This window comes from Thamnophis sirtalis, unplaced genomic scaffold (genome assembly GCF_051295495.1).
Source record: "Thamnophis sirtalis isolate CommonGarterSnake01/CBP01778 unplaced genomic scaffold, rThaSir2_p1.2 scaffold_11, whole genome shotgun sequence".
Lineage (NCBI taxonomy): Eukaryota > Metazoa > Chordata > Lepidosauria > Squamata > Natricidae > Thamnophis > Thamnophis sirtalis.
This window is the reverse complement of record NW_028261391.1, coordinates 32,470,314-32,492,748: the sequence shown is the minus strand read 5'-3', so window position 1 is coordinate 32,492,748 and position 22,435 is coordinate 32,470,314. Positions and strand designations below refer to the sequence as shown.

Sequence of the window (22,435 nt, the reverse complement as noted above, 5' to 3'; positions counted from 1 at the left end):
TGCAACTTTGTTCACTGAATGGTTAGAGGTCAAGGACTACCTGTATTGTACTATATTTAGAAAATCCTGGAAAAATATAAATAGTCAGAAAATGCCTCTGTTTTTAAAATGGAAAAAAGATCCAGGGAACCACAGGTTTCATACTGATGCTTTGGGATAGTTTAGAATTTCGGTTCTGCCTTAAACACAGAGCCAACTGGGTGACTTTGGTCAGTCTTTCTTTCACATCTTTAAGAAGAAAGCAGTGGCAAATTATTTCCAAAAATATCATGAAGAAAACTTTAGGGACTAAAAGTCAAGAATGTCTTGAAGATATCCTTCACCCATCACAAAAAAACCTTGGCAATAATTCTGTTACAAACTAAATATATGCCATTGATCAAGTTATATCTAGACTTTATGGTTAGATTTGGGTACCATAGTTAAAAATAATTTAGGCAAATTCAAAATAATTCAGAACAGTGGAATGAAAATTATTAGAGGACTAAAAATCAGGCTCTGTGAAGAGATATTGAAAGTAGCAGGAATTTTAATCATAGGAAGCGAAGAAAATATATTGCCTGGATAAAACCTAAATCTCTACTCCAGCTGCTCCCAACTTTTTGGGGACCAGGCACCGATTCCATGGAGGGCACTTTTTCCACAGAGTAAGAGGGCATGGTTTCGTGTGCTGCCTGGATCCTTTGTCTGCACAGATGGGGCATCATTCACTTGCGTGGCCAGGTTCCTGGGATACCGCAGAATGGTGCCAGATCATGGCTGGAGTTGGGGACCCCTGCTCTACTCCATTGTTCCAGGATATGGGCTACCAAATAATGCATTTTAAGTTGTAGAAGATAGATTCTAACTGAATAGTTCAGAATATTTTTTTTCTAACATTAAAACAATGGAAAATGTTACCCCACTACTTTTGCTAGATATGTTCAGAGAGAGGCTGGCTAGCCTTCCATCAGGGATACTTTAAATAGGGATATTTTAAATTCATCCACTGAACTGGGCACTGGACTTGATTGTGCAAATACTATACTGCATTCTAACTTTTATGATTTGACTTCTCTCACTGAGTTGTGTAAGTGCTTTTTAAAGACTTCAGAGCTATCCATCTTTAAATTTTGGTTCCAGACACTTCAATAAGAAATACTACACGGTATTTCTTAAAACTTGCTACCCTTTTTATGATCCTAAATTTTAATATTATTTCAAAATATTAGAGAAAAAGTTCTTTCCCACACTATATGTTTCTTAATATTTGTAATTGCCATATCCCTGATTCTAGGGGAAATAATCCAGAGATTTTAGAGGTTTCCTAAGCCTTTAAAAGTGTTAAAATTTATCTTTTATCTTTTTCTGCATCCATTCCAAGTTTATAGCATTTGTTCCAGGATTATAATAACCTTTTAAATATATAATTTGTAAGATAATTTTTATCTTTCTGTTACAGCTAATCTGGAGAAATTTGAAATTCCCCTCAAAATTCGGTTGTCCCCTGAACCTTGGACCCCTGAAACGGGTTTGGTGACAGATGCCTTCAAACTAAAGCGTAAAGAGCTTACTGCACATTATCAAGAAGATATTAATCGAATGTATGGAACAAAAGTAAAATAACTCATCCCTCTCTTTTTCTCTCTGTCTTTTTTTTATTTTATATCACTTTGCTATGGTGAGCTCAGATCAAATAGGAAATACTTGAACTCTTAAGTCCTACCACTTGGGACCAACCTTAAAACATCTCTCCTTCCTTTTAGCATTTGCTGTTATTTCTGATATCATCACCATCTTTAAACTTGCAGGATTAGTAAAATTCTAAGACAGCAATTTTTTGTCTGTCTTCATTTGTTCCAGTCTCTTGACCTATCTTGTTAATGTGCGGATTTTCCTATAAGTCCATTTGTACTACCATGATTTTGAAGCCTCAAATTTTTAAACCGGATTTATAGATCCTGTATAATGTTCTGTTTATTTGTAACTTTTTTGAAGTTTGGCTAAATAGAGGAAGAACATGGCTATAAAACAAATTATTATTCTAAGTCTTTTTTACATGCAGATTTAAATATTCAAGAGCTATCAATGTGAAATTATGTACAATGAAATCATTTATAGTTGAAAATCATTGTTAGCCTGAAGATGGAGGTTATTTGTTGCTGTGCAATTATTTTGGATCAAATTATAAGAGAAATCGTCTGAGATTCTGACTAATAGAGAACAACTGAAATATATGCCTGACAATTTCCTCCTCCATATATATTTTATTTTTAATCTCAATAAGGAAAATGGTCATGGCAAATGCTGTATGTGTGAGAACACCTGCAAAACAAAGTATATCAATATTTTACTTGTGCAGAGAATGCTGTCACATAGAAAATGTTACATCTGTGAATCACCTACCTAACACAGGTAATTCACTTTTCAAAATGCATTTAGACCATTTCACAAAAATTGAATTATCGAAACTAGTGAGCTCAGTTTTAATTGAATTACATTTTGATTGGTAATGTGTTTTACTCAATGGGTCTTTTATTGTATTGATTGTATTGTTTTACAGTTCAGGCCTATTCCTTTGTGTGTGTAAATCAACAGTTCAATTAAATAAATTTAAAGTCCATTATGGCCATTTCCTGCATGAGTCACCTAAAATGGATCAGCATTCTTGCATACCTTTCAATAGGGAAGAGGGTGTGGTGAGGTGGGAAAGTTCCCTGTATCACTTTATAATGGATTGTGTACTTGGAGTCTATTTCCATTGAACCATTGTTTGTTTTTATATTCTCTTTGTTTTAACTGTCATGAATGATAATAGAAGTGACATTTTAATTACCTGGTTATAGGAATCTTGGTGGTATTATTTGGAAAGAATGTTTGTAAACAATTCTTACTAGTTAATTATGCTTGTGGACATAATCCATGACAATTTTCTTTGGATTTCTAAACATTGTTTTATGCACTATATGGTCCCTTTGAAATAGTACTGAACATGTTTGGCTCTTGACCATCTGCTGTTGTTCATATAGATGTTTTTTGCAAAGCAGAGCAGACCTGACCCCAAACTGGGAAAAGCCCAGGTGGACAAGGAAAGTGTTTTTTTCTTGCCATTCAAGAAATGGTATTTGTTCTCTTCTGCATGAATATCTATTTCATGATGATATAAATTAGTTCCATATATATAAGGTCTAAATATGAGTTTTATTTATCCAATTATATAGGCAATTTTAGAACATAAAACATATCTAATGTTATTTGCAAATAGCAAAATGCTTTTATTTCTTTTCTGTGATGCAACAAACTAGCACACCTTATGATTTTTAATCTGCATCTGAGTAATGCGGCAATGATTACCAAATTGTTTTGAATACTGTTCAGCCAGCTTTAAGTACTTTTGAAACTTTTGGCTTCAGTTGACAATTTAGTGCTTGTTGCTTCTTCTTTTTTTGTCTGAAATGGTGGATTTCCAATTGTTTAATTTTGCATAGACTCTGCTGTTCTATGTTTGCCACAATAGCTTTTATTTGAGAAACAATACAATTTGATTGCCTTTTAATTAGAAAGACAAAAATTGTCTACAGTGGAACATTTTCTTCTAATATGCAGAGATTAGAACAGGAGGTTATTTATAATGGTTAGTGCTTTATTTTTTGGAAAATTAATCTGTACTAAGAGTGATCTGTATTGGGTTCCAATTCATGAGAACGTTATTCTGCTTACCACATAGAATGAAATTGGTCAGTGGAAAAATACAAATTTAAAAGTCTCATTATTAAATCAACAATGTGTTTTTCTGTTAAAATTCACTTTAAGTATACTTTATAAAAAAAATGAAAACTAGGTGTGTGTTGTAAAAAAAAACCCTAATTGATATTGTCTGGATTTCACATATTTCTAGTTCTATTATATAAAAACTGGGTGTGACATTTGGATGCAAATAATCATCTGTTTTAATATTTGGATTCTATGGGGCTAATCGCTTTCACTGATATTTCTAGAATTGTTTAAATTTATTCCTCCATTCGAAGGACTATGTGAGGAATTGAAATATGTAATGGGAGTAACTGCACACTGTGCTCTTCCATATGTTTTCAGTCCCAGACTTCCTTGTGTAGAGGTTTACAACAAAGGGGGTATAGATGTATGGGCTACATAGAATGTGGTGCAATATACACCTTTCTCTCCCCCTACAAAACTTAGAACCATTATTCAAATAGGTTTACACTTTAAAAATGCTTATGATATAATTTCCTCTACTGAGGTTCTTCACATGGAATTACAATAGGAAATATCTCATTATTACTATGTAATGTTTTTATGCCTGTAGTTTTTTGATTGGGTAATAAGCAGATTTGCTGTATTTATGTTAAACCCTTAGGCTTTACAGATGTGTGGGATCATTGACTTTTTCTCATTGGAAAGAATTAGTTTTCAAAGACTAATTACAGCAGTAAAAGTGATTATGGTCATCTTCCCATTGACTTATTGCCAAGGTATATTTGTTTCATGTTTCATCTCCACAATATGTGGACAAAAATACAATAATGTTAATGGGGGCAATCACGTGCATGTTTTTTGCCTTGTTGTCTTCCCTTTGAAAACGAGATAAGAACTGAAAAGCTTGTTTCTTCGTCAATAAAATTTCAGTCTCTCTGGGTGTGGGTATGCTGCATGAAAGAGTCAAAGCACTACTTCCACCTAGTTTTAGTTCATTTCACTTAGATGGAATCCCATGGAAATTCTGTTAAAAATAACTATAGTAGCAGTTATTATATCCTTAGTGTCAGAAAACAGTTTTCAGTGGATGCAGTTTACAGATAGGCTACTTCTGTTTACCTCAGGGGAAACTGTCCTTTAGCAGTAAAATATTTTGCTGGATTTGAAAGCTATTTTGCCACAATTGCTAAAATACAGTGTGCAGTTAAAACCATAATAAAGCCCTATACCTGTGTTATAGGTTCTCATTTGCTTTAAACAAAGTTAAGAAAAACATATTGAGTTGAAACACAGATGAGTTTCGTCCATTAAAGCTTGAGATTTTGTGCAATAACTCAACAAAATTGAAATCCTTTGAAAATAACATAACAATAAACAAGTTTGTTTTTCTGTTTTTCATTTCCACTTATTTTTATTTTTCAAGTATATTCATTGTTAATGTTCTTTTATATTGTAAAAAATTATTTGCAACAGATATCTTCTAACCAGGTAAAAAGAGGGGAATTTAAGGCTGTATCCATATTACATCAACCTAAAATGGAACTGGATGACCAGTTGTTCTAGCAATTGGTTATTTAATGTAAATTCATGAACTTGGTTATTATTCTGAATGGCCTACAATGTGTCTATTACTACAGAGTTTTATTGTATGATTATTTATTTTTCATTGGACATTTCATTGGACATTGGACAAAATAAAATTGAGTTTCACAAGTTTATTTCCTTTTTGTATCTGAGTTTTCTCTTTAGGGGCATTAATTCTAATCCTGACTTCCCAGAATGGGGTGAGCAGCAAGTGGCCTTATAGATATCTTCAGTTTGCACAAAGAATGAATTTTGTTGTTTTAATGCCTAGATAATCACAATCATTATATTAGGTCACATTCTCTTTTCCCATTACCCATCTTGCTTGTGCGAGCATTAAAGAAGAAGAAAAGTGGCTTGAAATACTTCTTAGCTCAAACAATGCCTATTAGTCAGAAGAAAAAATATTTTAAAATGTAATCTTCTAATTTTTGTAAGCAGTTGAGCATTTTGTCTTAAATTAGTAAGTTGCTATAAAAAATGATGACTATGAACCAATACCAAATATAGTGTAGTGAGGGCTACAGAGAGATACAGTGGAACAAAAAAATATTTAGTCAGCCACCAATTGTGCAAGTTCTCCCACTTAAAAAGATGAGAGAGGCCTGTAGTTGACATCATAGGTAGATCTCAACTGTGAGAGACAAAATGAGAAAACAAATCCAGACAATCACATCTGATTTGGAAAGAATTGTTTTGCAAATTATGGTGGAAAATAAGTATTTGGTCAATATCAAAAGTTCATCTCAATACTTTGTTATATATCCTTTGTTGGCAATGACAGAAGTCAAACGTTTTCTGTAAGTCTTCACAAGGTTGGCACACACTGTTGCTGGTATGTTGGCCCATTCCTCCATGCATATCTCCTCTAGAGCAGTGATGTTTTAGGGCTGTCACTGGGCAACACGGACTTTCAACTCCCTCCAAAGGTTTTCTATGGGGTTGAGATCTGGAGACTGGCTAGGCCACTCCAGGACCTTGAAATGCTTCTTACGAAGCCACTCCTTCATTACCCGGGCGGTGTGTTTGGGATCATTGTCATGCTGAAAGACCCAGCCACGTTTCATCTTCAATGCCCTTGCTGATGGAAGGAGGTTTGCACTCCAAATCTCATAATACATGGCCCCATTCATTCTTTCCTGTACACGGATCAGTCATCCTGGTCCCTTTGCAGAAAAACAGCCCCAAAGCATGATGTTGCCACCTCCATGCTTCACAGTATGTATGATGTTCTTTGGATGCAACTCAGCATTCTCTCTCCTCCAAACATGACGAGTTGTGTTTCTACTAAACAGTTCTACTTTGGTTTCATCTGACCATATGACATTCTCTTCTGGATCATCCAAATGCTCTCTAGCAAACTTCAGACGGGCCCGGACATGTACTGGCTTAAGTAGGGGGATACGTCTGGCACTGCAGGATCTGAGTCCCTGGCGGTGCAGTGTGTTACTGATGGTAGCCTTTGTTACATTGGTCCCAGCTCTCTGCAGGTCATTCACTAGGTCCCCCCGTGTGGTTCTGGGATTTTTGCTCACCGTTCTTATGATCATTTTGACCCCACAAGGTGAGATCTTGCGTGGAGCTCCAGATCGAGGGAGATTATCAGTGGTCTTGTATGTCTTCCATTTTCTAATTATTGCTTCTACAGTTGATTTCTTCATATCAAGCTGCTTGCCTATTGCAGATTCAGTCTTTCCAGCCTGGTGCAGGTCTACAATTTTGTTTCTGGTGTCCTTCGACAGCTCTTTGGTCTTCACCATAGTGGAGTTTGGAGTGTGACTGTTTGAGGTTTTTGGCAGGTGTCTTTTATACTGCTAACAAGTTCAAACAGGTGCCATTAATACAGGTAAATGAGTGGAGGACAGAGGAGCCTCTTGAAGAAGTTACAGGTCTGTGAGAGCCAGAAATCTTGCTTGTTTGTAGGTGACCAAATACTTAATTTTCCACCATAATTTGCAAAAACATTCTTTCCAAATCAGACAATGTGATTGTCTGGATTTGTTTTCTCATTTTGTTTCTCATAGTTGAGGTCTACCTATGATGTCAATAACAGGCCTCTCTCATTTTTTTTAAGTGGGAGAATTTGCACAGTTGGTGGCTGACTAAATACTTTTTTGCCCCATTGTATATAATTTTTTACAGTTTGGTATAATGGACAGAATAAATGAGAAAAGTCTTTGGACTTATTACAGTGGTGGTACTCTACTGCTTTGAAAATCGTTGAATTTGGTACTTGTTGCATTTTGATGCAAAACCTTTGTCCCAGTACTCTTTGCTTGGTACTTGATGCACAAGCTAGAACTTGGTGTTGGCTGCTTTGTGACTCGCTACATTATTCCTTATGGGAAAAATTGTTTGAAACATATTATTTTTGATACTCATTGCACCTCCTGGAATCAATTAACAATGAGTACCGTGGTATCACTGCAGACCAGGTAGAAATCTTATCAATGAATTAGTTAATGTAATACATCTCAATGCAACAATTTTCAGAGCATCTTCCAATGTATAATTCAACACAAGAAAAATAGCATTGATTGTAATGAGAATTTTTTTGCCAGCATAACACTATAAATACATATTGCTTTCTATACCTTTTTCAAATAGACTCACAAGGATAATGATGGTTTATAAATCGCAATGGCTGGATTCACTCAATATGCTAAGCCAAGATTAAATAAACTGCTTTATTGCTTACACAATATATGAACTTGTCTTGAAAGCAAGCTGGTTAAAAAATGTGAATTCTAGAGCTATAGTTACGTATATGAATGGTACAGTATTTTATTTTATGTCAAGTTACATGGTCAAGTCTATAATTATTTTTTTGCCTTAGTTTTTTATCTCTAAAAACTGCTGGCAAGAAAAAGAGAAGATGTGCATTATTTTGTATGAACTTTATTTTAAGGTTATCTTTTGAAACAATATTCTGTAAATCTTGATGCTGATGGAGATTGTGCAGAGAGCAAACCCACTGCCTTCTAACACTGAAGATGTTACCTAGTTGGAAAATGAAATGTCTGCAAGAAAACAACTTCAGAGAGCACCAACGTTGTGGCCTGTCAACTGCCAGCAGAGCTAGCAGCAGAGTCAGATGAGAAGGTTGAGGGGAACCTGGGCTGGCTACAGAGCCTTTGGAAGGCTCTGACGAGGGAGCAGAGGCAGAGCTGGGGCTTTCTGCCCTGTCTCAGGTGGAGAAGCAGCTATCTTAGGGCCTTAGGCTGAGTGAGGGGGAGGAACACCCAGATGCGCATATGGATAGAGAGGAAAGGAGAAGAGAGCAATGGAAAGCAATAAGCCGGCTCTCAGGGACTTTCATTTGTGACTAATTACTTTTGGTTTATCCAACAAAGATTGTTCCTGCCCTGACTTAAATAAAAAAAAGGGCTTGCGTTACTTGTGAGTAAGCAGTTTCTCATTGCTTGGGAAGGCTGGATCAGAACAACCAAGAACCCCATAGTTCAAACCTGAGTTACAAATATTGTCTATTGTGCAATTTGGCAGTGTTGTTTTTGTATAATGACATTGATTTTCACAAAAAAGTTCTAGCCCTTCTCAATCTGCCCTCAGACTTGTAAATGGCAACCGTGGTCCAACTTATCAAAGAGTAACAAATAAGATCATATCACAGTTTAATATTGAGTGCTATAGTATGTCTCCTGTAAGAGAATTTGCAACACAAAACTTATTCACACATGCTATTACCCCACCCTATAAATTTATCAGGAAGCTGCTGCTTTTAAAACAAAATTTATTTCATTACAGGTAAACAGCAATGGTTGCTAAGAATTTCTTAAACAGCAATTTTGGTTACTGGAGGATTCTACTTCAAGTTTGTTCTAATTATCAGATCATATCAACTAATTCTGGTGACTGTAGGAATCAAAATATTTTCTACATTTTCCTACATTCCTACCAGCAACATTAAGAGAACTTGTCCTCTTGCCCTTTTGCCTTAAATATTCATCTATGTGCAAAGTTCCTGACTTGACCTTGACATAATCTGATGTGCTTACTCCCAGAGTATGCCAAGTGGTTAACAATTTAATTATTTTCATCTGTTACTGGCTCTTTTATATTTATTTTAAAAATTATTTTCACAACAGAGTTAATATTTTTTGAAATATTGACTGAGCAAGCATATTTAAGTGCACTGCAAAACAGCAACAACCCTGGTATTTCTGTTATCTGTACCACTTTATTTCTAAAAGTATAGGATCATCACTATCCTATATGTAGAGAATTTTTCACATTCATAAGTGTCAGGAATCTTATGCATGAGGTTCAGTGAAGTTGGTTCTAAGAGAAGTAAAAATAATATACCATATAGAAGATAAAATCACACTGAAATGCAATCAGATACATAGACTGGAAGTTTCTTCATGTTGGGGAAAATTTATATAAAAAAGCATAATTTGTGTCAAATTATACAGAAACTGGGAAATTGAGAAGAGTTTTTTCCTGGTCTTCCAGTGAAACGGGTACATGTGAAGTTAAGGAAAGAGAAATGTTCATTTAATAATCTCATAAGAATACTATTTAATCCAACATTTAGTTGCTATGTGATTCAGTTAGAATCCTGCTTGTAAACGTATCTGATTTACTTTGTAAGAATAGATACACTTCTTATCTGATTCCATTTAACTCTGTTTAGGTTAAAATTATGCAAAGGGATGTTGTCATTTTCATAAGATAGTCCTCGACTTACAACCATTCATTTAGCAGCCGTTTGAAGTTGCAATGGCACTGAGAAAAAGTGACTTACAAGTGGTCTCACACTTATGATCATCATAACAGGACCATATGACCAAAATTAGAGTGCTTGACAACCAGCAGATATTAATAATGGTCGCAGCGCCCAGGGTCATGTGATTGCCATTTGCAACCTTCCCAGTCAGCTTCTGAAAAGCAGAGCCAACAGGAAAAGCCAGTTTGGTTTAACAGCCATATGATTCACTTAACTATTACAGTGATTTGCTTAACAATTGTGGCTAAAAATCATAAAATTGGGTGTGACTCACTTAACCACAGGAATAGAACTTCTTGTCCCACTTGTGGTCGTAAGTTGAGGACTACCTGTATGTGTACTACATTGTCCATATTTATATTATAAAACCTGTCAACTATAAAGTGCACCAATTTTTAAATTCGTTACTCTCTCATTGCACTCTACACCACAATGTAATCTACATTCAGCTTTGTGGAGGAGTAGGAAATTTATACCTTTGGGATCCTTGGTGCTTTCTCAGTTTGCGTAATGAAATGTCTACAAGAAAAATACCAAGATCAGAAAGCACTAAGAGTCTCACAGTTCAACGCTGAGCTACCAATATTCCCTTCTGTCAAAACTCGTATTTGAAATACTGTCATTTAACAGATAAAGAAGTGAAACTGAAAATTTATTTAATACAGTTAAAAGTTTGTACTTTAACCCTTGTACTTAATTACAAGTTCCAACTCACATGCTTATCAGTTGAGCTATATGAAAAACCCCTAGTTTTACCAATGACACTAGGATTTCCAAAAGTATTTTCTGTAATATGTTACTGATAAAATCAGAATGCATTTCAGTTCTCAGCATCTGGCCAGCTGTTTCTCCAAAGTAACATTTAGCTATCATAAGAAAGATTCTTCCCAGTAACTTGTTAAAGTTGAGCAAGTCAGAAAATAATTTTTTAAACTAATTAAACCAAAATCAGATCTTCCAGAAAGAAGTGTTTCCTTACAGGAAGTGATCGAATGAAGAAACACCAAAATATTGCAAAAGATTTTATAGAGAAATAAACCATTTTTCTGTCTCCTTACAGGTAGCTGTTATATATACTGATATCCTCATTTTTGAAACATTTCAGGCAAGTATGTATTAAAAAGAGTATTTTTGGAGAAGGGGAGTAGGGGGGAGGGAGAGAGAGAGAGATTACATTTGTTTCCTCTTCTGAAGGCAAGCCATAAGCATAATGTCAGCATAATGGAATCAGTAAATTTATCTGGTCTGTCAGGCCAGTTAGAAGCACTGCAGTTAAGGCTATGATGTTCAAGCCATCCTGTGGTACTCCTCAGTCAAAGCCATATTCAGTCAGTTTTTTCTGGAATAAGAATTTTTTTGCCACTTTTATTAGTCTTTTACCCTTCTAAATGTACCTGCTTGCAGAAAATAATGCAACCTCATAAATATGGTATATAATGAAAAATAAGTGGAGAGATGAGGTTGCCTATAAATCACTGTGACATTGCATTCTCTACCTATGATTATTTTCATTGCAGAATTGAAATCAAACTTGTAAAACCACATTTTTAAATGAAGTCTGCCTTGCAAAGAAGTACAATATGACAGGTAGATTTTAGATTTCAGGGTAAGGCAGAGAATCAGCAAATCATAAGCAAACTCCCCTGAACAGCTGCAAACTACTTCCAGTGCAGTAGTAATATTTTATTAAGGTGACTAACTATCCCTCCCTTCCCCCTCAAAAAACCAAATAGAAGTGTAAAACCCAGTAATTATAAAACTGGTGGCAATCAAAATATGATGCATTTGCAAGTAGCAAAACAAAATTCAGACACATTCAGAAAAAAATGAAATTACATTGGTAGTAACAATCACAAATAAGGATCTAAGTGCCTTGGAAATATAACAAAACAGATTAAATTTCAGATATTCCATTACACAGGGTTAAAAAAATGTTCAAATGGGGTACTCCATAATTTCCTTTTGAGAACAGCTCTTGGGAGGGCATGGCATCTTATAGGGTTGTCGTTCATCTGAATTAGGGAACCATTATTTGGCTTATATATTAGCCCACCTTAGGGGGAAAAAAGTGAATGGCTATCCAAGAATACATCTGGGGTAGGGCAGCCAATATACACAACCAAAAACCCCAAACTAAACTATAAAATCCCTCACATATGGCATGGCGTCAGCTATGTTACATCATTTATATCCTGTTCATGCCAAAAGGTAGTTCTCAACAATCAAATACTGTGTACCCCATATCAAAACATTCACTTTATTCCCTTTTCTGGATTATTTTATATTTAAAAAACAATTATATACAGTAATAAGGACCACACACATTTCTGTACTCCAGCTGTTCATTGTTTATATTGAACATCTAATTGTATGCCTCTGGAAAATAGCTGACTACAATTTAAAAACTATAAGCAGAACTATGAACATTGCATAGGATTAACAAGAAGCTTTTTTTAAAATATACAATTCTAAATCATTCAGCTGAAAAACCAAAGAACAAGACCAAAGAATCAAACAAGACACAGCCTGGAGGATGCACGTGACTGAATCAGGAGATCATGAATACTATTTTTTGAAGGGGGAAAAGAGGGATGTTCTTTTTGTCTTAAACAAGATGTGATACGTTAATTCTGAAGAATTGCTCTATTAATCCAGATGGATTTGAAAACTTCCTGATCTACAAACTGTTCTGTTTAGGGAAGATTACATTAGTTCTAGAGAATCTTGGATAAAATGAATTGACTTAATGGAAATAGCATTGGCCACTGTAGTGACTTTTGTTATATCGCTCAAGGGCAGCCTACCGTGGATAATGCTATCTTTTAGAATTGCTTGAAAGGATTGGAGTATAAGGACCGTTCTGCAGTGGTTCCATGCCTTCTTAAAAGGCAGGTTCCAGCTGTTAATTTCCAAGGCTGAGGATTCAGTGATTGAGCTTTTGGTTCCTCCTGTTCCCCTGTTCTTGCCCTAATGTTGTTAACATTTTTTGTGTTTCTTTGAGCAACGGGTTCTGGTAACAGCAACATTAACACTTTACCTTCAGAATGGTAGCCTGTTTGCTGATGAATGACAGCTATTTCAAGATTGTTAACATCTTTACTACCTGTATGAGTGGAATATTGATTCCTTATATATTCCCAAGTACCGGTTTTGTTCTATAAAATCATATACAGCCGGGATCAGGTATAATATAGGTGGTACCTGGTTCAATAGTAGTAACTGCAAGAGGGATCTTGGAGTCCTAGTGGACAATCACATATGAGCCAGCAATGTGCTGAAGCTACCAAAAAAGCCAACACAGTACTAGGCTATATTAACAGAGAGATAAAATCAAGTTCACGTGAAGTATTAATACCACTTTATATTGCCTTGGAAGACTACATTTGGAATATTGCATCCAGTGTTGGTCACCACGATGTAAAAAAGATGCTGAGACTAGAAAGTATAGAGAAGAGCAAAGAAGATGATTAGGTGACTGGAGGCTAAAACATAAATAATGGTTGCAGCAATTACGTCTAGTGTAATGAAAAGGACTAGTGGTGACATGATAGCAGTGTTCCAATATCTAAGGAACTGCCACAAAGAAGAGGGGATGAACCTATTCTCCAAGGCACCTGAAGGCAGGTAAAAAAAAAACAATGGATGGAAACTAATCAAGGACCAACCTAAAAATAAGGACAAATTTCCTGACAGAACAATTAATCAGTGGAATTACTTGCCTCCAGGAGTTGTGGGTGCTTGAGGTTTTTAAAGAGACTGACAACCATTTGTCTGTAATGAACTGTAATGGACTAGAGTTTCCTACCTGAGCAAGAGATTGGACTAGAAGATCTCCAAACTCTGCTATTCTATTACCTTCAGGGTCGTCATCTGGAAAATGTAGCTGCATCCATTATAATTAACCCACAAAGGGGTTGCATTTTGCATTACTGGGAAGTCATTCTAAAATGGCATTGTACATTTGTTTACTTATTCCAAAATCAGACAAGCCAGGATCTGCGGGCTCTGCTGCTTATTTTGGTGAATGGGATCCAGGTTTTCAGTTGCTGCACTCTTTAAAAAAATCTATGTGAATTCTCTTTTAGTCAACCTGTTTGAAGTTCACTAAATTTCTGAGATAGATTAAAGATCAAGGAAGAGCATCAATCCCACAAAAAAGAAAATTGTTTTATTATGAAGAAATTGAATAAACAAGTTAGAACTTGAGCCAGCTCCAAAGATCCTCCCATCTTCTTCTCTTATGTAAAGTAATATTTTACATACTGGCCAGGTTCAATACTGCATTGAGTTAGGGATACAGAACTTTTCTCAGCCTCAGGGCTGTATTTTGGTTTTATGCCAGGGATTCATTCCAAAAGGTGATTTAGTATCAAATATAGATTTGATTTGATTTAATTTAATTTAAATGCAAGTGTAATTAAAGTGAATGTAAATAAATTAACTGCAGTTGGCATAATTGCTCGCTCTTTTTAAAATTATTTTCTCAGTTTTCATCCAATTTGGAACATCTGATTTGATAGAAACTTTAAGAGAGCTCTGTAGACCTCATTTGAAGCTTTTAAAGTCTGCATGCGGCCCTGCGATTATCTGAGTGTACACTCCTATACTAAATCATGGTTTCTTTAACCATACTCTGTTGAATAATCGGGCAGTGATTGGGTTCACATTTCATGCTGCATCAGAAACCACATTTATAAACCACACAGATACAGATGAAACAAATGGTATAACGTAAAATAGGTACTTTGGATCCAAACTCCCCCCCGCCTCCCCCAGTAAGCCCCCCCCAAGCCAAGTCTGCAACCTCCGAAAAGGACAGAAACTGCAGAGTCCTCTCCTTTTCCAAGGATTTTTGAAGCCTAGTAAGTAAAGAACCTCCATCCCACACCATATTTCATAGTTATCTCAGAAGAGCAGACGAGGTCATTGTAACCTTAAACACATACCAGATGTTTTATTTTCACATTCTCTCTCCCTCCCCACACACAAATGCCTTGTCATACAGCAGTTCAAATGGATTCCCACCCGCTGAGGTTTTCCTGCCACTTGCAAATTTCACATGCAACATTTCCACTGAAACTCTGTGAGCATTCACAAGTTTTAATTTTTTAAAACTTTTTAAAGAACAACATTATCTATGTCTGTTTAGCTTAAATCCCAGTGCTGAATGTATTTCCCATGGACATGATGTTCTCTTTTTTTGTGATCTCCGCCCTGCCCATTACTTGTGTCACTTGTAACCTTGCTCCAACCATGAAACAGCCTCAAAGAGAGAAGGAAAAGGTAAAACTGGTCAAAGTAGGAACAGTTCTGTGAAGGTGGAAGCAAGTCAGGCCTTTTGTAATCCAAGGCCCCACTGTGAATGAATCCCATCACAGATAGCCATACAGGAAAATCTGTAGGAAAAATTTGTTTTTGGACATCATTCTCCAAGTGCTTAGGATCTCTTTTTGTGGAACTTCTGACTTCATGTTATTACCATACTGATTGTTTGCTTCACCTTTCCAATTATGCCTGTTTTCATTACTTTATGGCTTCCCAGGCTATCCATGTTCCTTGGTCTGAAAAATGTTCATAGGAATAATTATCCTAAAGTTTCTTTCTGTGGGGTTGTATAAAAGCATGGTCAGCCTGGTAGATTCCCACTGTTGATGAGACCATTGTGTAAAGAGAGACAGAACATCTGTACCTTTCTGAGGCTTCTTAATTAAATGAAAATCCTATCCAGCACAGTTTCACCTATTTATTCTGAAAAAAATGATAAAAAGAGGGCATTAAGACACAGTATTGCATAGTACTAGAATGGATTTCACCTTGTGAAAACTGAATTTCCCAAGCTGTTCTCTATCAGGGAACATGAATGAAAAGACTGGCCTTTATGGTTGTGGCCCCCACATTATGGAACTCTACTCGCAGAGGTGGCTTCCCTGTCTTCAATTAAAGACAATTAAACAGTTCTACTCTGTGTACTTTCAGCTTGAATTGTCTGAGGTGTGTTTGTGCATTTGTCTTAGTCTTTGGCTTCTTTCTTACAATATTCTTATTATCACTTCATTGAATATTGAATATATCAATATATCTGGATACAAACTATGGATTGGACAAAGTCACAAAATCAATCAACAAAACCTTTAAAAATGAAAAATGCTCCAAATTGAGCCAAAGACTGCCCCTCAGCCCAATCCCAAATTATTCAGGGACTTCGCTCTTTTGAAAAGGCTATTTGAAGTGTTGGGTTACTGTTTGGAAGACAGAAATGGGAATCTTTTGCCTGTGGAGAAAGCTTTTGGGCTTTCCTCATAGTTTTCTGCATGTCTCACTCTCAGTATGTCTTTGGTTTTAAAAGTGGAGAAATCCTGACATATATTATTCTCTTGTATTCCCATTGCCTTTTTCTCTGATCATAAACAGATGGCCCCAGAAAAGGCTAACACCGAGTCAGCTGCATGTACAGAAATGAAAAGCCAGTGGGAAATGAATGGGGACTAACCTCTTAGTATCTACTAAATTCTAGGAGTTGATTCCATTAATCCTCCTTGACTCATGACAAGAGAGAATCCAGCAAATAAACATAGCCGGAAAAGGATGATCTTTTTCAAGGGGTTAATGCTGATGGCTTGTAATGTACTAGATGATAACAGTTCAGTTTCCTGGGGAAAACGTTTGCTTTAAGTTTAGATCCTATAGCAATAATGCATCCTTTGAAAACATTTTCTTGCTGGAAATGCTATAGAATATGATGAAACGTAAGAGTTATTTGGTGGGGGGATGGGTGGGAATTTTTCAGCACTATTATCATAAGATATAAAACTTCTTTCAAATCATTGTTGTGGTTGTTCAAAGTGGGTAATGTGAATCTATACTATTTGTTTATTTAATTTATTTATTTATAGTTCATGTTTCTGCCCATCTCCCTCAACCCTCATACTGAGTTGCAAATATTGGTTTATACAGTAATGCTGTAAGACTTGTTTGCCTTTTTGGTAACATTAGGGAATTGTGGGAAGGATCATTCTTTTTTTTGGCGAAAGAAATCAAAAGTCAGAAATCATACCATAGTAGTTTGCACTACAAAATGCCATAGCCCACTGGAGGTTGCTAATTTCTTTAGTGACAAAGAGGTCAGAGTAAGAACTGGCATGAGGCTGGACAAGTGTGCAGGCTGGGCTGTATGCCACAATCACAAGCTATCAGATTTCTCCTTTGGAATGTCACTGACTTTTTATACCATGTCATAGACTGGACAGTCATTAGAAATTTATATTTTCCCAGTTATGAATATAACTTGGAGACTTCAAGATTTTATACAAAATACTAATGAGAGTGTTGTAATATTTTACTCTTTCCAACCATGAAAAGAATGCTATCTTAATGGGTATGGATGGAGAAGCTAGCAAAAGAAAAATCTGGATAAAATGTAGGCCACATCTGGCAGGGGACTGCAGAGAGAAATTTTCTCCCTAAGGTCCCTATTAAGGGGGCAGTTAGGGTAGCAATTCAAAATGTTGTCAATTAAGTTATTTCAAACCTCTGGTCACATGAGGCAGAGCAGACCCAATCCTGGGCAATGCATGCATGCTTGCACACATATGATAAGGGCTGGTATATGAGTTGGAAAGAACTCCAAAAACCACATTCTTCCTGTTTTTTCTACTTTGTTTATCATCATATCATAGGGCCCAACATTCTGTTCTGCCTTTTGTTGATCATGCAAATTTACTCTGCAAATTTATCCAATTACCTTTTGTTAAAAGGTGCCCCCCACTCCATGTGAAAATTACGTTTTAAAAGTGAACTGAGTTATTCGCTGCAGCTGTTATTATTTTAAAGACATCTTAACTGGCAGTTTGGATGGCATTTAATATACCTCTCTGGCTGTCTGATGTTACTGTGAATGCATGTAAATGCATTTATACTGAAGGCTAGGCAGTCTGTGATTTGATGGATCATGTAGGCATTCACCATTTCCCCTCACTTCACAAAACTCAGGAGATCCCAGTGAAACCTCTTGCAGAAGTGCCTGCCATTTTGCTGGAGGGCTGGGGACATAAGGAGTAGCAGACAATGAGAAACACTGTACTCCTACTCCTCTTTTGACATGTACCCAAGAGCCACCTCTTTTCAGGGATAAAGAGGGCTCACCCATTGCCAGCCAGATCTCCCTTGCCAGCAAGCATTCCAAGCATTTGTTCGTCCTTCATCTCTTCACATATAATATATGCTTGCACCATTTCCTTTCCTTTCCTGATTATCAGGAGAGCACAGTAAAGCTTCCTCCTCTCCCCCCCCCTCAGTTGGCCTATGGAATTGCTTGCCATTTTGTGGTGGTGGTGGTATTGGAACAAAGGATCCTTCGAATTGGGAGGAAAACTGTATCCATTGCTTGCCATTCCAGCATTTTCCTTCAAAATCCCTCCAGCCCTGTCTTGTCAGCAGATATTCCAGTCTCTTCCTTGTTCTTTCTTCATTGACCACCACCATTAAGACTTTGCTATTTCATTCCAAAAGCTTTTCAAAATGCAGTGTCTGCCTATTTTCCCTTGGGTTTAGATGCTAAGCCAACATGAATGAGAGACCACAAAAAAATTCCAGCTATATGTTAAGAGAAAAAGCAAAATTATTCCAGAATAAAGCAATAATAAAGTTGTTCTATACTGATGCTAACAAAACTGCATGGAAATGTCCATAAAGTGGACATCAGGATATCATCATATTATGGTGATGGTCCAGAAAGTCACCAGGATATCACCATAATATGAACACCACCATATTATGGGCATCACAGCTTAGTAAAGGGAAAGTTTACCAATAAATGGAAAATTTAACAACAAATATACTATAAACAATCTTCAAAAAAACATGGGAAATACATGACTCAGAATAAAAGCTTCCTTTGCGAAGTTTTATTCCCACAGTAGGCAATCAAGAGCTTAAAGATTGGGGGTGGAATGGCATGATGTTGATCATGTTTCTCAGGAATGGGCATTCAGCGGTATTCTGCCCCTGAAGCAACATTGGAAGCTGCCACAGAAAGCAACTTTTCTGGGAATTAATATGCTTGTTTAACTTAGTTTGAAACCTGTTCACTTTGCTGTTGGCCCTTATTCCAAAATATAGAAACTGGAATGAAAGGATGATAATATGGCTGCGGCTGCAGAAACAATTTTTCTTCTGTCAAATTCAGACAGTTGGAATGCATGATGAAACATATGTAGAAATACAGTGGCAAAGATTGTTGAGAAATATCCATTCAGATATTATGGGAACCTTTATAAAAGTGCAAGCAATTACGCAAACATATGAGCCATGAAGTTTGCTGAATGTCTTTTTTCATTTCATTGCTCCGAGTATATTCCACATTTCCTCTGGGATACTAGAATAATACCTTTGACTCAAAGCAGTCTAATGAGAAAGCTTTGTTTGAATGAAATTGTCCACAGCTAGCATGCAATGATAGGATCAATCTTTAGTTTTATGTTGGAAAATGTGGAACAAACACGGGATGCAAAGCTACAGAAAAAACATCCAGAAAGCCTAGATGGGATTGTTTTTGTTTGTTCTCTGCCTGTCTTATCACAAAATTTATGAATTTGGGAGTGTGGGAGGAGAAAGCAAGGAGTAGTTCCGGCAAATCTGTAGTCTCATGAATTTTGCTAAAAAGTTCCCACTATAGCTAATTGTATTTGTTTTTGTTATAGTTGGATTGCTAGATTGTCTATTGTAGCAATCTCCTTACCACCCTGGAGAAAAGCTGCTGCGTTTATTTGTTTTTCCTTTGTTTATTCAAACGTAGACACATAGTTGGATGAATTTTGACTTTCCTTACCACACTAAAGTTCTGTAAAGCCAGAAAATGCACTGGGTTACACAAACCTTTAGTATTAAAATTTAGTATATTAACCACCATTAGATCATCTTTTATGCAATATTTTAATGTGTACTATAAGTATATGTATAAAATTATTATAAAAATGGTCAACATTAACAACATCATTATAATGGTGGGATTATGTACAGTTAAAGTAAAGACAAATAAAACAATGGTGCATCATATTTCAGTAGTGTGAATCCAATGTCAACAACTTTTGAATTATTGTGCAGGAATGCATGATAGAGGAGAAATTTTTTCTTTAAAATTATTGAACTGTACATCTTCCATTAAAAAGAGAATGTGCAAAAGTTCTGAAAAAATATTTTTTTAAAAAAACACCATTGTTTAACATTTAAAGAACAGTGAAGAATTATTTAGATCTTATCCTAGGGGAATTATGATGCTGTTATTGAGGAATCTTCATCTGGTAAGAATGTAAAAGGTTTTTTTCATATACTTTTCTCAGAAAGTGGTTCAGCCAAGGCAACATCTATATCATAAATCCAAATATATGGTTGATTCTCAATTATTTTCATATATTGAATCTAGATTATTGCTTGTACTTTTGAGATAGTTTGTCCAATATGCAATTTCAATGAACAGAAAACAGACAGGATTATGGCAAAGAGTGAATTCTTAAAATTGCTGTATGAAAACATAGTGAACGAAAACAGCTGGCAAACCGCATCCATATTTTATTAAATAGTTATATTTGTCTCTCCAGCTAATTCATTCCTTGAAGGCAGTTAACAATAAAAATAATGAAAACCATATAAAGCAAGCCAAGTGAAAAGAAAAGTTCCCTTATCCAAATTCTTATTCAAAAAACAGAAGTTTAAATTTTCATCTAGATCAGGGGTGTCAAACTGGTGGCCCGCAGACCAGATGCATCATGCATAGGCCACGCCCACCTCTGTGAAGGGAGAAAAAAAACATTAGACAGCAATGTGACACCACAAATTTGATACCTCTGTCAAATGTCATCATTCATATTTTAAAGTCCTAATACAATGTCATTCTGTTTTTAAGGCATTCTTTGTGACAATTAAAATAATATATACAAAAATGCAATTGCATAATTAGTCTGTTCAGTGAAAAAATATTATGGAAGCTTTTCAGAACTTTTTTCTCCCCTCCCTTACGTTCAATCATCTCCAATTCTTGGAGATTGACTGAACAAATTGCTAAAGTCTAAAGAGAAAATGTTTTAAAATTACAGTAAAATGATCTCAATTATTTCTAAAGACAATTCATTTCTTAGTATTTCAGTCTTCCTTTCTGTTTCCTGTTCCTTTCCATGAAACTATATTTCACAATAATTTTACAAATATACTGAATGGACTGAGAAGGAAAAAAATGCTTATTTGGGAGTCCTCCTGGACCCACAGCTGACTTTTGAACACCACTTGTCGGCTGTGACCAGGGGGGCATTTGCCCAGGTTCGCCTGGTGCACCAGTTGCGTCCCTACCTGAACCAGGAGGCCCTCACAATAGTCACTTGCGCCCTTGTGACCTCTAGACTGGACTACTGCAACGTGCTCTACATGGGGCAGCCCTTGAAGAGCATTCGGAGACTTCAGCTTGTCCAGAATGCAGCCGCGCGAGCGATCTTGGGTGCACCTTGGTTCACCCACGTAACACCTATCCTCCGCGAGCTGCACTGGCTGCCTATTGGTTTCCGGATACACTTCAAGGCGCTAGTCGTCACTTATAAAGCCCTTCATGGTATTGGACCTGGGTACTTGAGCGACCACCTGCTGCCAATCACCTCCACTAGACCGATTAGATCCCACAGATTAGGCCTCCTCCGAATTCCATCCGCCGGCCAGTGTCGACTGGCGACTACCCAGAGGAGAGCCTTCTCTGTGGCTGCTCCGACCCTCTGGAACGAACTCCCCATGGAGATTCGAACCCTCACCACCCTCCAGGCCTCCCGCAAAGCCCTTAAAATCTGGCTGTTCCGACAGGCCTGGGGCTAAAGAGCTGTTGCCCCCGTCTCGAATGGTATGACTCTTGTGTGTTTTTAAATTATGCATTGTTATGTTTCGTTTATTTTTTGCCTGTACCCCTCTTCCCTGATTTGAGTTGTGAGCCGCCCTGAGTCCCCTTCGGGGGAAAAGGGCAGCATATAAATATAATAAAATCCAAAAATCCAAATCCAAATCTTATTCTCTAATAGGCATTCAAATATTTATTCAAATATCAGTCATTTGCAGGAATTTGGGAGCTTCTTAAACTCCGGAAGCTAGTGAATTGGCCACAATGTGACAATCAGCTCAATCATGATGGAACATAGATGCTCAGGGAGACTGGTGAGGACAAGTATTGATAGCAAGGCATCATGGCACCTTGACCTCTGTGCGGATTGGAAAACCTGGAAGCCAGGATGAGATCACAGATCCTACCAGTGAGAACACCTGTCCTTCAATTCCAGAAGTATTGCAAAACTATCTCTACAATATTTCTTTTGAAATGATTGTTGGCTGGCTCAGTTTTCTGAGTTCACGTGCATTGCCAGAACATAGAGCTATTGCATT

The 22,435-nt window shown here is 36.6% G+C and overlaps 1 protein-coding gene across 2 annotated transcripts in view; it reads left to right on the top strand.

Moving 5' to 3' along the window:
- The window catches only part of ACSL3 (acyl-CoA synthetase long chain family member 3), a 55,457-nt gene extending 50,043 nt beyond the window's left edge, over positions 1–5,414 (top strand). For both annotated transcript variants that reach the window (XM_087725487.1, XM_087725486.1), the window contains exon 17: positions 1,442–5,414. In XM_087725487.1, the coding sequence (XP_087581613.1) occupies positions 1,442–1,605 (164 nt within the window). In that variant the 3' untranslated portion in view covers positions 1,606–5,414. The remainder of the gene's footprint in view (positions 1–1,441) is intronic.
- Positions 5,415–22,435: the final 17,021 nt, after the last annotated feature.